The sequence below is a fragment of the Thunnus albacares genome, chromosome 19 (assembly GCF_914725855.1).
Source record: "Thunnus albacares chromosome 19, fThuAlb1.1, whole genome shotgun sequence".
In the NCBI taxonomy this organism is placed as follows: domain Eukaryota; kingdom Metazoa; phylum Chordata; class Actinopteri; order Scombriformes; family Scombridae; genus Thunnus; species Thunnus albacares.
In genome coordinates this window covers 26,011,886-26,027,610 of record NC_058124.1, presented here as the reverse complement: position 1 = coordinate 26,027,610, position 15,725 = coordinate 26,011,886, and the positions used below count along the sequence as shown (strand labels likewise).

Sequence of the window (15,725 nt, the reverse complement as noted above, 5' to 3'; positions counted from 1 at the left end):
ATAACACTATTTTCTGACATTTTATAGACAAACTGATTGAGAAAATCATTGCCAGATTATTCAATGATGAAAATAATCTCTAGCTGTAGCCCTTGTGTACTAAAATCTTCACCTTTACCTGAGGAAGACCATTTTTGGTCAAATCAATATCATGTCCATGTAGAATTAAATAAGAAATAGGAACAAGACAGCAACCTGCATGCTTTTTTTTCATATTCTTGTGCAGATAATAATAATTTACAGATGTGGATGCGCCTCCTGGTGATCGCCTGAAATGACAAAATAAACTCGAAACATCACACTGTTCAAACAATGTGATGTAAGTTTGTCTTTGATGTGGCTCATGAATAACTAAAATTAAAACACAAAGTATACAGACTGTAAAAACATGGCATTTACATATATACAGTATACAGTATGTGAGGTTTCATATCTTTGTACATTCATTCATTCAACCTTCATTCATACAGGGAGGCCCAATGAGAGCATCCAATTTTACATTTTACTTGTAAAATTACAGTGGCATACTTTCTAAACATGATTCAGCTCCTGTTTTGGTTACTTTAATATTGCCACTATATTCACATTTTATTCTTCAGGTTGAGGCACGTTTCAAGGCCCAGATACTCAGGAAATGAAAAATGCCTCGTGTTTGAGCTAAACAATGAGGAACTCTTTCTTTTAAGGAGGTCATGCTTTGAAGTGATGGGGGTTTCACATGACTTATGCAAGTTGAAAATCATCTTCAAGAAATAAAATGCCATTGCATGCAAACAAATGACTTTGCTAACCTGTCCACCACCAGCCCAGGTGACATTAGTTGTTTTTCAGAGCTAACGAGGTGTGACATTGTTTTGTTTATGTTACAACAAAGAATTTTAAATAATATCTCCACCATGTAATTACAGACATCAACCCAACCCTGACAGACAACAATCCTGCAGATCTATCTGGGTCATGGCACATAAATCAGAAAGTGACTCTTCACAGCAAAGAAACACATTTTGTTATATTAAAAAAAAACAGGTTTCATGTGTTAAAGGCCAAATCTGTGATGCAAATGTAAACATGGGTTTCCCTGGTTTAATTAAGTATAAAATATACTGTATGTTCATTACAAATAAGGAAAATAGCTGTATAATGAGAAAACCCTTTTTTGCTGTTTTTGTGTGTCTTATGCTAATGTTTCCTTTAATTTAATCACAAGCTAATAGTAGGACAGGAACATTTCATTCTTTTCATCTTTTTTCCAATTCGAACAGTTTTCTTATATCAAGTGAAAAACAAGGAATATGATGTATTTCAAGATATTTTTCTCTTTTTCATATGACTTATCAAGGTCAGCTGTAGGTATAATTAAAGCTATAAATCTTAAAAAATTAACTAACATTACATTTATGTGCCAAGAAGGAATGGCCAGGTATGTTATCCACATCATAACCTGTCCATCTGCGATTCATTAAATATTAATTAACTCTTGAGTACATATCTGGGCGTGTAGCACAGTTTGCGTTCATGCTATTCATGAATAACTATTTACATTAACAAGGGAAAGAGCATGACGGTGGACAAGAGTCAGATAAATACTGACCAATGTTCAGACTGAGGATGAACCTGGGCTGAGCTGAGATGTCTGGTCCTTATGTAGTATTTAATTTTAGTCATGTCTTAATTGCAACTTTTGTCATTAAAGGATAGATTCACAGTTTTTCAAGTCTGTCTGAAAACAGGTCAAGTCAGGTGTCCATATAAACACTGAAAGAGGTTTTCCTCGCTGTAATCATTCCTCCTGTTTATACTGGCTATTAAAAGATCAAATCCACGGTGTGTCCTCACAGACATTTTGTGCAAAAATGCACTGTAAAGTTGATCTGTGGTGGAAGTATAGTATGAAAAAGAGGGATTTGGCACAAAAACACTGTAATGTTGAAAGATATCTACTTGATTTGACTGGAATTTGGATGGTTGAAGCTTCATATTAACTTCAGATAAACTTTTTTTGCATTTTTGCACAGAGGGAGGACTGTGGATTTTGTCCCCCATCACTTACATTGTGAGTGTATTATGAGGGGTTCTTCTAATAGCCAATATGAACAGGAGGAATGATTATGGCAAGAAAAATAATTGTGAGCCCGTCCTTCAAGTTGCTTTGCGCAACACACAGCAGCACAGCACATACCATCAAAGCATATTGTGGGTAAAAGCAGCCCCACCCCACATCAAAGATATGTGAGATGTGGTTGGAAGGAATAAAGAAATGAGGAAGCCAATGAAGCGCTGAATGATGTAAATGATAGAGTTAGCCTGAGGGTAATGATTTTATTCTTGACATTATTATTATTAATATTTACAATTGGTTTCAGACTTTTCCTCTCTTCAAATTACTCTTAAGTTTCCTTGTTTTCTTCAGCTTTTTTTCTAACTGCTGTAAAGTGGAAATATGTAAACACAGACAGGAGTAGAGACATAAAACATATAGAATAGACAGACAAGCAATGTATACCATGCAGGCACACCTCTGTTAAAATGCCATTGAGCACTGCTCAGGGCTTGTTGGTTGTTCCAACCCTCCAGGCTGACAACTAATAAGAGTCTGCTTTTAAGGTTGTGGCTCCTGAACTCACTCTTTGGTCTGTGCACACTGTTGACACCATTAAAAAGCAGAGAAGACCCACCTGTTTACACTGGCCCAAACATTCCATAGCTGTATTTTATATAGCTGCGTTGCTTTTGTGTATTATTGTAAAACACTTTATGACATCTGCTTGACATTGGTAAATATAAATAAACGTTACGTACTTAGCCTACTATTTAAACTCATTGCTGGATTTTTCCAGTGAAATTTCCTTGTTGCTGTCGAGTTCTTCCAGAAGCCACAAGTTTTCTGCTGGACTTAGGCCCCAAACATGCTCCGGTGAATATACACTCTTATCAGGAAACTGATGTGTTCGCTCATTGTTTCATCTGAACACTTTGATCCAGAGCAAGATATCTGGACAACTACTGACTAGATTTCCATGAAATATCTTATGGATAATAAATATTGTCCACTGTAATGGCACTGTGGTTAAAAGTGTTGAGGTGATGAAATGATCAGATGATAATCTAATTTTAATGTACAGAACTGTGGAAGTAAGATCATTGCTACTTTGCTTTTTTTCTGTGTGCATGTCACTGAGAGAGGAAATGCACTGTAGAAGGCCCAGTCCTTTTCTTCCATCCTGGCTTAGGCCCACATAAGGTGACATTCTGGGTCTTGGTGTAAGCAGAACATGTTAAAGGTTCAAAGGCCATATAAGGCTTGGGGCTCTTGGTTTCCTGAGTCTCGGGGAGGTGTGACTCTTGTCTAACATACATGTGTATGTAAATGTATGTCTTGTGGCTGTATGCCATTGGCTGTAGTCATATAAGCTGATACTTTGACCAATCACAGATCACTTCTCTGTTCCTTCTGAAACTTTAATAGATTAGGTTTGCTCTTTGTTCATTGAGACAAGCTGATGCAAATCTTTGTGTGTTCTGTCTCCTATTGTAAAATAATAATTTTTAATCTTCAACTCAGCAGTGTTTTGTGTATTATTTCATGTATGTTAAATGTTTTCAGATGGTTTCCACGACAAAAGCATCCAGTAGTTAAAGGGTGGTGGCAGCGGCATGAGCATACAGGATATCTCACTAATCCAATGTGAACAGTATGGTAGATAGTATAATGTGTTCTCTGTTTTGAAAAGCGAAACAAGCTGTTTTCCAGTACAAGAATCCAATAGGAAATTTTAGTTTCTGATTGAGATGTTCGACGTGAGTTTTGTGGGACAATCTGCTTTCTAACCAAAGTCCTAATTATTTATAGAGCTGTACTGTGTCAATCAGTTCTCCATTGAGAGCATAGACTGATGTGGGAACATCTTACTTAATAAAAGCACAAAAAGGCAGCATAAAGAGCATTAAACAGGCAGCATAAAGAAAAGAAATGATGAATTGCAGCTCTAAAGTTCAATTAAAAGCCATCTTTGGCCAACACTTTGGCAAGACATTTACAAAAATATTGCCCGTACAGTACTCCAATAAACTAAGACGAGTAATGTTACAATCTTATGTGCAGATCGCTCCTCAGAGGATGAACCTTTTTTTTAGACTCTCCATGAGCTTTGAACTTCCTTAGGATATTTTACTTTTTTTGCCTCACAACTGGTAAAGCTTTTCATCTTAGACTGATGGACAACTGAGAAACATTGCTGAAATGCGTTCAGTGTAGACATGGTGGAACACTTCAACATTGGGGGAAGTAACGACTGTTGCAGCCTCTAGGGGCCACTAGACTTACCATAACTCTCAAGAGTTTGAGTAATGAAAAAATCTTTCTAATGATGTACCAAGTTGGGTATACTCCTTGTGTAATGATGCTGACGCTGCATGAAGACTCCCAGGTCTATATTACAGTCCAGTCCCAGTCATTTGTGGTGGCATAATTACCTCAGACACACATCCAGGTCATTATTCAACCTCTGTTCTATGTGACTATGCCATTCTATGCCATTTGTTTGTCCCTCCCTCATTTCCAACAACTTGCTCATCACCTTCACATCTCTTTTCTGACTCCACATGGGTGGAATACTGTTCCCACCTCAGTCAGACCTGGAGAGTGTCTCCCTGTTCTCACACTTTCCCAAAATTAAAACCTCAAGTTTGCATACTATGTATGCCTCCACAGAAACAACACATCTAATACGCATATTTGACTGCTGCAAACAGGAATGGTTACTTTTTTATTTACATTTCCTGGTTGATAGTGTATTAATTGAAGTTTTTCTTAACCTAATTGGCTAATAGGAATCTAAGTTTAACCACTTTCATATGCTGGGACAGAGTGATTCTGTTCACCTGGATCGACTGCACCCACTACTCTGGGTGTTGTTATTTGATGACGAGCCTGGCTATAAACCTGCTCAGGTGTGATGAGTCATAGCTACAGGTGCTAACCTTAATAAGCTGCCTTTCAATCAAAGGTATTCCATTTGCAACAATCATCATGGAGGGAGACAGAGATATGCCCAAGTAAGTATATGCTCAAAACTTTTTTTAAATTAAATAAACTTGCCAAAAAGCAGTTTATTTAATTAATGATCATGAAAATAACAATGAAATTTTAAACATATAAAAATAATGGAATATTGTTAATTTTGGTTAATACTTAACTAACAACTAATTCACTTCATTCTTTTAAAGTTGTAAAATTGTTGTAATTTTATATTTTTATTAGTTGCAATTATTTAAAATTTAACGTAATGTAAAAAAGTTATGCACTTTTAAAGCAGAAAATGTCAAAGATATTCATTCCTTTTTACTTTAGATTTTGAGGAATTCACAATTGGAAAAAAGTGATTGCAGATATGGAAAGAAAAATTTATTGGATTACATTTATACATACAAGTCATTTGCAGTATTTTCAAATAATACACTTTTTAAAAAACTGTATAGGCTATTTTTTAACATTACTATGGTTTCCACTTCATATCTATCTATATCTACATCTATATCTATATATCTATGCTTATCTATATCTATCAATATTTTTATACTGTATGTACCTGTATTTAACTATTTATTACATAATGTATTATTATTTTTAATTATATCTATATTTGTTATCTTACTAATTTTCTACCTACCCTCCTACCTCAGACTTTGACATTTTGGTATCTTTAATCAGGAGGCCGTGGGATACCTGTCGAGAGGTCCCAGTCATCGAAGATGAACATACGCCCTGGAAACTAATAAAGCTGCTGAAGTTAATCTCATTATGTGTAGTCGCTGTGCTTGTCTTCGGATTGGCGCTATGTAGCAAGGTTTGTTATTTTCATTAATATATTTTTCATTAAAATATATGTATTTTTATGATTATGATTTTTTAATAATAATAATGATACATTGTATTTATAAAGTGCTTTTCAAGGTACTCTAAGAAGCTTATAAATAAATAAATTGTTGTCCATACCTGTTTTCAAGTCTAGAATATAAACTTGATTTTGTCCTAATAACTCAATTCCACAAAGTACTATACCCAGTCATTGTCTATGTAGCAGCAACTCATTTCACATTGCAGTATTAATTAACTGATCATAAAAAAATTTCATTTACTCTTTTTAGACTTCTTTCCTCCTCCTGATCACCTTGTCCAATGAAGGCACTAAGACCCTCCCAGCTGACCAGAAACCTGTCGCTCTGCTTTGTATCGGCTGCTCTCTCATCACTTCCAGTGTCCTTCTTTTCCTCAAAAGCTTCTGGAAGGCGTGCTACAAAACATCAAAGCTGCCAAATAAAGCAACTGCTGCCCTGGTGAGACAAAGTCCAACTACTTTTCCTAACTCTTTTTTCTCTTTAGCTGATGCCAAAGACAGAGCCTGGCAGATATATTGGCAATTTTCTTTACCATGTTGAATTTCATCACTTTCTTCTGCCTCTTCTTCAGGTTCTATTCTTTGAGTTCCTGGTGTCTCTGGGTGCAGCAGTTCTCACCATAGTGGCCATGCCACACCTGGACATTGTGACCAATGTAACCATACTGAACGGTGTGGGCGTCCTGTCTGCACTCCTGCAGGTGGTAGCCCAGTGCACTGCCAAAGAAAGAAACCGCTTCCTGCTGCCATCCATCACTGCCTTCATCCTCATTTTGCTTGGTTACATCCTGTTCCTTGTCTTATACATTATGAAGGATCCAAATGATACCAAGATGGCAATTTGGGTTGGTCTAGCTGTTGGTGGGTCATTCTTGGTGTCTTTCAACTGGTGGGATAACTACTTCAGATTGATCAGTGAGAACAGCGGCTCTGTCTCCCTCAAGATGCTTTGCAGAGACATGACAAAGTGTCAGAACATGCTGCACATCCTCTCCAGCCTGCTCAGAATTGTGGTGACTACCTGTGTGCTTGGCGCCTATGTCCCTCTGTCCAAGATGGACTGGGACATAGTGACCTCCATCCCGAGTCGTGAGACAAGGATTATAGCCATCATCATCGGGGTCCAGCTCATCTCCTCAGCACTGTGCCACTGGTTTGCAGTTGCAGCCTGCAAGATGCACGCCCTGCGACGATGCTTCATCCTGCCTCTGTACCTGGCTTCTCTGGCTGTGATGGCTCTGCTGATCATCCCTGTTATTGTTTACTATCAGGACTACAGAATAAGTCTGAATGGGACTGAAAGTGTCAACTTCACAGGCTACTGCACTGAAGTTGTGTATGCAAGAAACCAAAGCCTGAATGGCAATGTGTTCCCACATCTGGTTTTGGATGTAACGCACACTCTGTGCTTCCTGGACATGTCCAGTATAACTGACATCGGCCTACTATCAGGTAATAAACTAGAGCCTGGTATTACCTACAATGTAACTGAGCACAAATTATACACATTAGTCACATAGGAGGGTCACCAGACCAAAACTTTTTTTAAAATTTACATGTGGTCCAATGTGGAGGTTCTGAAGGCCACCACACCTTGTTCTACATACCTGTCGGCCACAGTGCTCAGGTGTGTGCAGGAACCATTGCTTTAAAGAAAAAATCTAGCCTCAGTATCTTTGCATCATGATGAAGTTATTTTTAAACAGAAATGGAAATGACCCAAAACTCTTATCATACACAAGTTAAGCAACTAAACACAGTTAAGCAACAGTTATCACCAAGTAACCCTGCAGGCTTATTTTGTTATTTAGTGCTGCATGTTCATAATTGTCACAGATTTGATATTAAAATTACCACTGATATGTTAGAAAGCTCTGCATTTTTCTAAATATGCTAAAATATTTCATCATGTCAGAGACTGAAATCTTCCTTAAATGTTTTGTTGATCTTCCCTCAGGTTCAGCAGTGGCTTGGTGGCTCGGTCTTGTGTTGGCCACCCTCCACTTGTGGTATCTCAACGTGTATCGTATCCAGAGGACCCAGGACCTGTTCATCAGGAGGCTATATGAAGGAACCTTTATTGAGCAGTCCTTACTCTTCAACACCCGATTTGACATTCAGACCAAAGACAGAATGAAGAGGTAAGTGTGTGGTGTCTGCATAGGAGTAATCCTCCACTATTGGTCCTCACAACAATCATCAAAAGTCAGATCTTTCAGTCTTCAAGGTGTGGTTGGACCTTGAAGACATTTATCAAGATGGGATTGAATTGTGTGTCCTCTAAATAAAAAAATCTCAAATTTGCAAATCTTTTAATTTCAGAGGCTATGCAGTCTTTGAGCCAGTAATGGTATATCTGTGTGCAACCATGTGGCACGAGACCTACGATGAGATGATTAGAATCATTATTTCAATCTTCAGGTGAGTTATGCAGACTCTATGCTCTGTCGTTTTGCTGTTATCTAATATTACCTTCATTTTCATCAGTTTCTTTCTCTGTTGATTCCTTGAGGTCAATTATTCTTTGAATTCCCTCACACCAAAGAGATGTAAGAGAAAAGAATAAACTGCTAGAGATTACATGAATACAGTTTCATGATTTAGAACACTTAAGGATATTACCAAGAGAGTCTGAGTCCTGTAGTTCAGTTGAAGAAATGCTACTTATAGTAACAAGTTTTTGTCTAATGTAAAAGCAGGAAAAGTCTGTTAAATGAGTTAACCTACCATTTTGGATATCAAAGATGTTTTTGTCACAGATTTCATCTACTAAGGGTTAAGGTCTCAGCTCACTCAGTTTCAGCAGTACATTGGTAACAACTTCATCATTAACTTCCTCACAGTGGATTTCCTCACAGTTCCTCTTTGTCATTTTCTGATCACTGCAGACTGGACAAGTACAGACCAAAGAAAGAACCAAAGATCAAGATTTCACCTTTGAGGCTCATATCTACTTTGATGATGCATTCAATGCTGTTGAAGGGCATCAGGGGCATCATGGGTCTGAACTCAATGAATATGCAATAAACCTTGTGAAAATCCTCACAGAAGTTTATGGGTAAGAACCATCTTAAAAATTGTCTGCAATAATGGTGCATTAAGCTTTAAGTCTTAAAGATTACCACAGGTTATAGATTGTAGCTTAACAAAAGTAGTAGTTAACACATTTTTCATGAAGTACAAATCATTATTACCTGTTCTCTGTTATCAGCATCTTCATGAACATCGATCAGAATATCTTCAGAAAGCAGCAGCAGATACCTGATCAGAAGATCATAAGGACGCCATATGGAGGTCGTCTTGTGGTCACCATGCCTCATGGCAACATCATCACAATCCACTTCAAGGACAAAGAGGTCATCCGCCACAAGAAGAGGTGGTCTCAGGTAGGAAACTGACTTGCTGGAGACTCATACCTTTATGAAATCTTTTCTACTCAACAATGCACCATCAGATGTATTTGTTTTAACTGTTATTTGATATTTCCTAGGTCATGTATCTTTACTATCTTTTGGGCTGGAAACTCACAAGCAAATACTACGGACGCTGGCAGAGAGGAGAGGATGAGAAAGAACTGCAAGCAGAGGTCCAGGTGAGAAAAGAAGAAAGGCACATGTAAGAACACACAGCCAACTTTTGACACACTGTAAATGTTGTGTATATATTTTGTGGACTTTTTAATGAGCATTTACATGTATGGGCAGTATTCCTCAATGAAATGGCTGTGGCATAAATGTAAGACAGAGCAAACTGTGCATTTTCATCCAGAAAAAGAAGCACAACACCTACATCCTTGCTTTGGACGGGGACACAGACTTCCAGCCGGCTGCTGTGATGCTGCTCATCGATCGTCTGAAAATGTACCCACATGTTGGGGCAGCATGTGGCAGGATTCACCCCACTGGTTCAGGTTGGCACATAGTACAATAAAACAAAAAACCTTTGAGAGGTCTAACAGACAGGGGTTAAGGTAAAGCTTTAAGCATGAATAACAAATACCTCTTAGCAACCATTGTACCTGAAAAACCAACAGTCACTTCACTAGCATTGTTGCACTGAGGTTAATAAAGCTTCTGTATTTCCTGGGCAGGTCCTGCAGTATGGTTTCAGAAGTTTGAGTATGCCGTCAGCCACTGGCTACAGAAGACGGCGGAGCATGTTATTGGCTGTGTGCTATGCAGCCCCGGCTGCTTCAGCCTGTTCAGAGCAGAGGCACTTATGGACGACAATGTGATGAAGAGATACTCTACCAAGTCCATGGAGGCGAGCCACTACATTCAGTATGACCAAGGTAATGGATGCCGTTTCTTAGACTTCCTGTCTCGGAACTCAGTCTTGATGACATCCCTCATGATTCGTCTCTTCTTCCTATATTTAAACAAAGTCTCTGTACCCTGCAGGTGAGGACCGCTGGCTGTGTACTCTGCTGCTGAAGCAGGGATGGAGAGTGGAGTACAATGCAGCATCTGATGCCTACACTAATGCCCCGGAGGACTTCAAAGAACTGTACAACCAGGTAGAGGGACTGATCAAAATCTCACTAGCTGTGATGCAGCAAACCATAGATTACACATGAAGACTTGGAAAAAAAAAAACAAATTTCTTTCTAAAATCTACATATCCAAATCATTTAGACTTCAGGCTGTAGATCTCACTAGTTTAAAGTCATTATTTAGCCAGAAAAACTGTGCTCCTCTGCAGTGCTTGTATTTTTTCACATCATTTTATCACATGCTAATGGCTCTTTGCACCATCAGCGTCGGCGTTGGGGACCATCCACAATGGCCAACGTTGTGGATCTTCTGGGAGCCACCAGCCTGATTTCCAAGAGGAACCGGTCCATATCCAAACTCTTCATGTTCTACCAGCTCTTTGCCCTGGCATCAGCTATACTGGCACCCGCGACCATCTGCCTTTTGATTGCAGGTTAGGCTCATTTTTGTAGATGAGGACATAATACTTTGCAAAATATAATTTTGAAATCAACTGCATTTTTATTGAAATGTATGCAAATAAAATGCAAGTAGAATATGTAAAACTCAGGCCCGTCTTTTTGGTATTTCAGGATGTTTGACCTTCATCTTCAACATCAATGTGAGCAGTGCTCTGGTCCTGTCTGTGATACCTCCTGCCATCTACCTGGGTCTTTGCTTCAAGCTCAAGACAGACACTCAGATCATTATTGCAGAAGTTATGAGTGTCATATATGCATTTCTAATGTTGGTGGTGTCAATGACCATTATAGGTGAGTTAAACGTAAATAGACTATGTAGACTTTTATGTAGCAACTTTAGTTGGACATGAAGATCTACCTTAAGCTGCTTTAACTTTAAGATTGCTCCACCCATCTACTTTCCATCAGGCTCAATGGTGAAGGACAAAACCATCTTGACACCCTACAGCATCTTTGTTGTGTCCATGGCGATCATTTACATCATCACTGCGATAATGCATCCACAGGAATTTCCACTGGTGTTCTACAGCTTTCTCTACATCATCTGTATCCCCAGTGCCTACCTCCTGCTCACTATTTACTCCATGGTCAACATGAACAACGTCTCCTGGGGCACCAGGGAGACAAAGCCTGCCGCTGGAGCCGCCCCTCCTACAACCACCAAGCCACAAACAACAGCCCAGAAAGGTAGATAGCAGATTAAACTAAGATAAGATAACATAAAAAAGACACATGAGTTTATTACATTCATAGAGTAACACCAAAGAAGCATTAGTGCTTGAGCTGACTGAACATAAACAAATTTTCATGCCTGCAGCCAAAAGCACCTTCGCACGTTTCTTCTCGTGGGCCAAATGTTGTAAAAAATCCAGCCACAGAACTAATGGAGAACAGCTCACTGTCAGCCAGGACAACCTGGTCCCCGAGCCCACACAGCCTGAACCTCATCCTCAAAACACCATTGTGGAGGACATAAAGATTACTGAGGAAGAACAGAGGTATTTTTCTTAAGTTGAAACACCAATTGAAATATAACTTGTCACCTATAAAAAGTGTGAGATGATACTGATTATCTTTCCAATTGCGTTCCAGGCAAGAGGAGCCTTCTTTCGATGATCCTGCCCAGTGTAAGTCCTGAGGATTTGGCAAAAATCAGTCTTAATCTGCCGCAAAAATGTTGGTTTCAAACACACTCTCAGATGTCACGTTGTCTACTATTCTCCTGTGTTGCTCTTCTCTTCAGGTTGGGTCACAGACTTACAGACTTTGTCTGATGACATGCACCTGCAGGAGGACACGCTCAGCCAGGTGCGCATGTCTTGTTTTATCATTTTAGTATGATTATCTGCCTCAAATTATATTTTAATCACCTTTGTCTAATGTCTAAATGATGCTCATCATATTCAGTTTCAGTAAGGCAGGCAAAAACTGACCGTACATGCCACTGAAGAATAGAGTTCTTTTTTTGTTATTTGCTGTGTCTTAGCATGCACAAATATTAATAAACACCCTATCTGCCTTATGTTATACTTCTGTGGTATGCTTCATTCATTTGACATGTATTTTATACTGTTGCTGCTAAACTCAAACAGTGACAACGATAGTATGTCTTTGGGAATCCCAGTAAATAAATACACAAAGCTAGTTCCCTGCCCTACCTATATGAGTACGCAGCTTAAACATGATGTATGTTCAGAATAATGATTTGAGCTGTGTGTTTCTCTGCAGGAAGAGGAGGCATTCTGGAAAGAGCTGCAGGAAAAGTACCTGAAACCTCTGCCTGATGACAAAGAGAGACAAAAAAAAATCGCCAGTGACCTGAGAGAGCTGAGAAACAAGGTACAGTCAGTGTGAGGAACTGTTACATACTTAACAGGAAACCAATGTGCAATGTAATTAAATGAATCTTATCTTTGTCATAACACACAGATAAACTTCGCCTTCTTCGCCCTCAATGCCATGTGGCTGGTGGCGACCTTTACCCTCCAGCTCTTCAACATGTCCTTATACATCCAGATCCCCAAAGTCGACCTCCAACTGCAATACACCGGAGAAAACATTGTGATCGATCCCATTGCCTTCATGTTCATTCTGGGCTTCGCTATGTCAATTGTGATCCAGTTCCTTGCCATGCTGTACCACAGGTACAAAACACCAAATCACTATTCAGTTATCAACATGTTTTTGATGCTCATAATGTTAAAAATGTTAAAAATATAACTTTTCTGTTCTGTTTTTATCCAGAATATACACCCTGATCCATTATATAGCCTTTATGGACACAGAGCCCAGAGAATCAAAGCCTGAGAGTCAAGAGTCATACTTACCAGGCAAAAAGGTAAACTACTACTGATATTATAACTATAAAAAAATGTTACTATTACTACTATTACTACTGTTGCTACTTTTTTGACTTCTACTCAAAACTCACAGTTACTACAGTTACAGTTACTACAACAAACATTTGTGCTGATACTAGAATTACCAGTAATAATAATTATCAGTCTTTGGTTTTATAGTACTGCTGGCAAATGGCATAAAGCTGTGCCATCTCTACTATTCAGTTATTTAAAGATAAGATTCAGACGTACACTTTCAATTCAGGCCATATTAAAATGTTGTTCCAAATACTTACCTTTAGTATTGAGAAACTCCTGTAAATGAAGTCCAATAAAGCAATCATTTAGGCCTCAAAGCGACAATAAAAAAACAACAACAAAAAAAATGTAAAAAACAGGAAACTGACAGGACAATCAGACACATCTTTGTTTTCTACCAATTTAACAAGGGTCACCAATCATGCTTTCTACTGGTAATTCTATCCGCATTTGCACAGCGAGCGGCTGAGCTGATATGTCCTATATCAAACAGCATTTGTTGTTATTCATAGAATTGATTATAAGGACAGCTTGATTAGGATTTACCTCCCAATCAATTATTCAGGGTTGTGCTACGTAAGACACTAATCACAGTACTGAACATTCAATTGTCCTATAGATACTTTTCTTTCATTAATAAAGCCAGTGGAGACTTAATTTACTGACATACGTCAAACTGCACCCTTATGCTACTGTCATTAAACTATAACAAATGGTTTAGTCACCTGCTTGAAGTATTCCAGGTGTGGTGGCATTTACGTGTACTGATGTTCATTTAAATTCCTCTCAGGTCAAGTCCGTCTCCAACTCCAACCCTGACTCTGAGCCAGAAGACAGTGATGACGAGAAGCCTGTAATGTTGTACAGATGTCACGGCATTGGCACTCTGGTGTAAACACAGACTTTCTGTGCGCCACCCAAACATTTAAGCACTTTGAAATATCAACTGCATGTGAGATTTTACCAAAAAATGTCCTATTATGTACTGTGTATTATTTATGTTAATGTTTAATCAAGTCAGATTTATTCATTGCAGACAGACCTCTAACTATTTATACACCCATAACACAGTGACTGCAAACTGTGTGACATGTAGGGAAGAACTCCAAAGGCAATTATTGCTTTGCACTTTACATTTATTCCCTATTTTTTACAACCTAACTTTGTGGAAAGGAGAAGGGGAACAATGGGTTATGGAGAGTCTCTTGGGAGCACTTTGTGTGCGTCGGTAGCTCAGCTTTATCTCTGGGGAACAACCTCAACTCCAGGAGTGATGTCCAAATTAGGAAATGTGCGTCATGTAGCAGGTGGATGTGACTCCCCTTGTTGAAACCTACTGACAGACGTAATAGCGGAGCAGAGGAGAGAGACTGTGATGTGACCGACCTGCACGCTAATATTTGACTTTTTTTTTTTCTTCCCGAAAACGAATACTTTAAAAAATATTTGTACGAAATGCTTTGCTGAATAATGTATTTGTATTTGGGCACAGCCCTAGTCCTTATCATCGGTTGCTTAACATGGGAGATTTAAGATTTAATTGGTAGTTAGTAGAGTAGTTTGTTGAACTGCTATTGCCATTATAATATGTGGATATGCATTTAAGCTAAATACTAAATATGTAAAGTGCCTTTGAGTGCCTGGATGGTTCACTGTGATGTCATGTGTATCAGAGGAGGCACAATGGCCACCAAAACTGTAATGAGCTCAAGCTAATATTAGATCCTGATCTTTGTTTGTATTTATTTTTGAATGGAGATAAAACAATCAAACTAACCAAAGTCAAATTATAATTTTATGCTACATTTGTAATTTTACCATTTTATGCAATACTACTGTAAGAATTTTTTCTTTGCTTTGTATTGTGTCCTTGTTCCTCAATAAAGCACTTTGCAAAGTTTCTTTTTTTTTTAAATAACTAAACAAATGTTTTTGAGCTGGTTTATTCCAAAAACTGCACACAAATAAATGCTCATCATTTTGTAGTAGTAAATGGGCAATGGTAAAATGGCTGAATATTGTTTAGACATTTGTGAGAGAAAGGAGAAGTAAACAAATTGTTTCACATGGTATAAACACACTGTTAGGAACTTTAGAGTCACTTTTTTCTTTTTTATTGTGAATCAAGAAATATTTGTGAGAATGTGACTTTATTCATCTCAAACATAGACTGTATATAAAGATGGATGTCATGACAGCTCCCCAAAAGTGAAGCCAAACCATTTGGATTGCCCCCTGGTGGCTGACTGCAGTATAGGTCATAAGTCCTGCCCCCTCCATGTTAGTGGATGGGACTTGAGCCAAACTAAGAAATCAAAGTACCCGTCAAATACATTTTTCCTAAAGATGGTTTTAGGTAGTTCTTATCATGCTGATGTTTTTCAAAGTACTCATTTTTCTGATAAGTGTGTTTGTAATTACTTATCTGACGATATAGAATGGGGGTCTGACGTCATGATTGACAGCTGTGACAGCCACTCTCAAACCTCCGTCAGG

The 15,725-nt window shown here is 38.4% G+C and overlaps 1 protein-coding gene across 1 annotated transcript; it reads left to right on the top strand.

Moving 5' to 3' along the window:
• Positions 1–5,029: 5,029 nt before the first annotated feature.
• On the top strand, positions 5,030–14,124 carry LOC122970324 (chitin synthase-like). The gene is made up of 20 exons (XM_044336456.1): positions 5,030–5,055; positions 5,711–5,846; positions 6,148–6,336; positions 6,470–7,349; positions 7,855–8,038; positions 9,109–9,283; positions 9,388–9,483; positions 9,675–9,807; positions 9,988–10,188; positions 10,298–10,413; positions 10,655–10,823; positions 10,963–11,142; positions 11,260–11,538; positions 11,669–11,849; positions 11,944–11,978; positions 12,095–12,159; positions 12,580–12,690; positions 12,781–12,995; positions 13,096–13,189; positions 14,020–14,124. Exons 1-20 carry the CDS (start codon positions 5,030–5,032, stop codon positions 14,122–14,124), a joined length of 3,570 nt encoding a protein of 1,189 aa, XP_044192391.1.
• Positions 14,125–15,725: the final 1,601 nt, after the last annotated feature.

Bases quoted from the DNA above. Each gene is read 5' to 3' on its own strand.
- LOC122970324 (XM_044336456.1), top strand. From the start codon at position 5,030: ATGGAGGGAGACAGAGATATGCCCAA. The intron at 9,484-9,674 runs GTCCAGGTGAGA...CAGAAAAAGAAG, and splicing joins AGAAAGAACTGCAAGCAGAG to CACAACACCTACATCCTTGC. The intron at 11,143-11,259 runs GTGAGTTAAACG...ACTTTCCATCAG, and splicing joins GGTGTCAATGACCATTATAG to GCTCAATGGTGAAGGACAAA.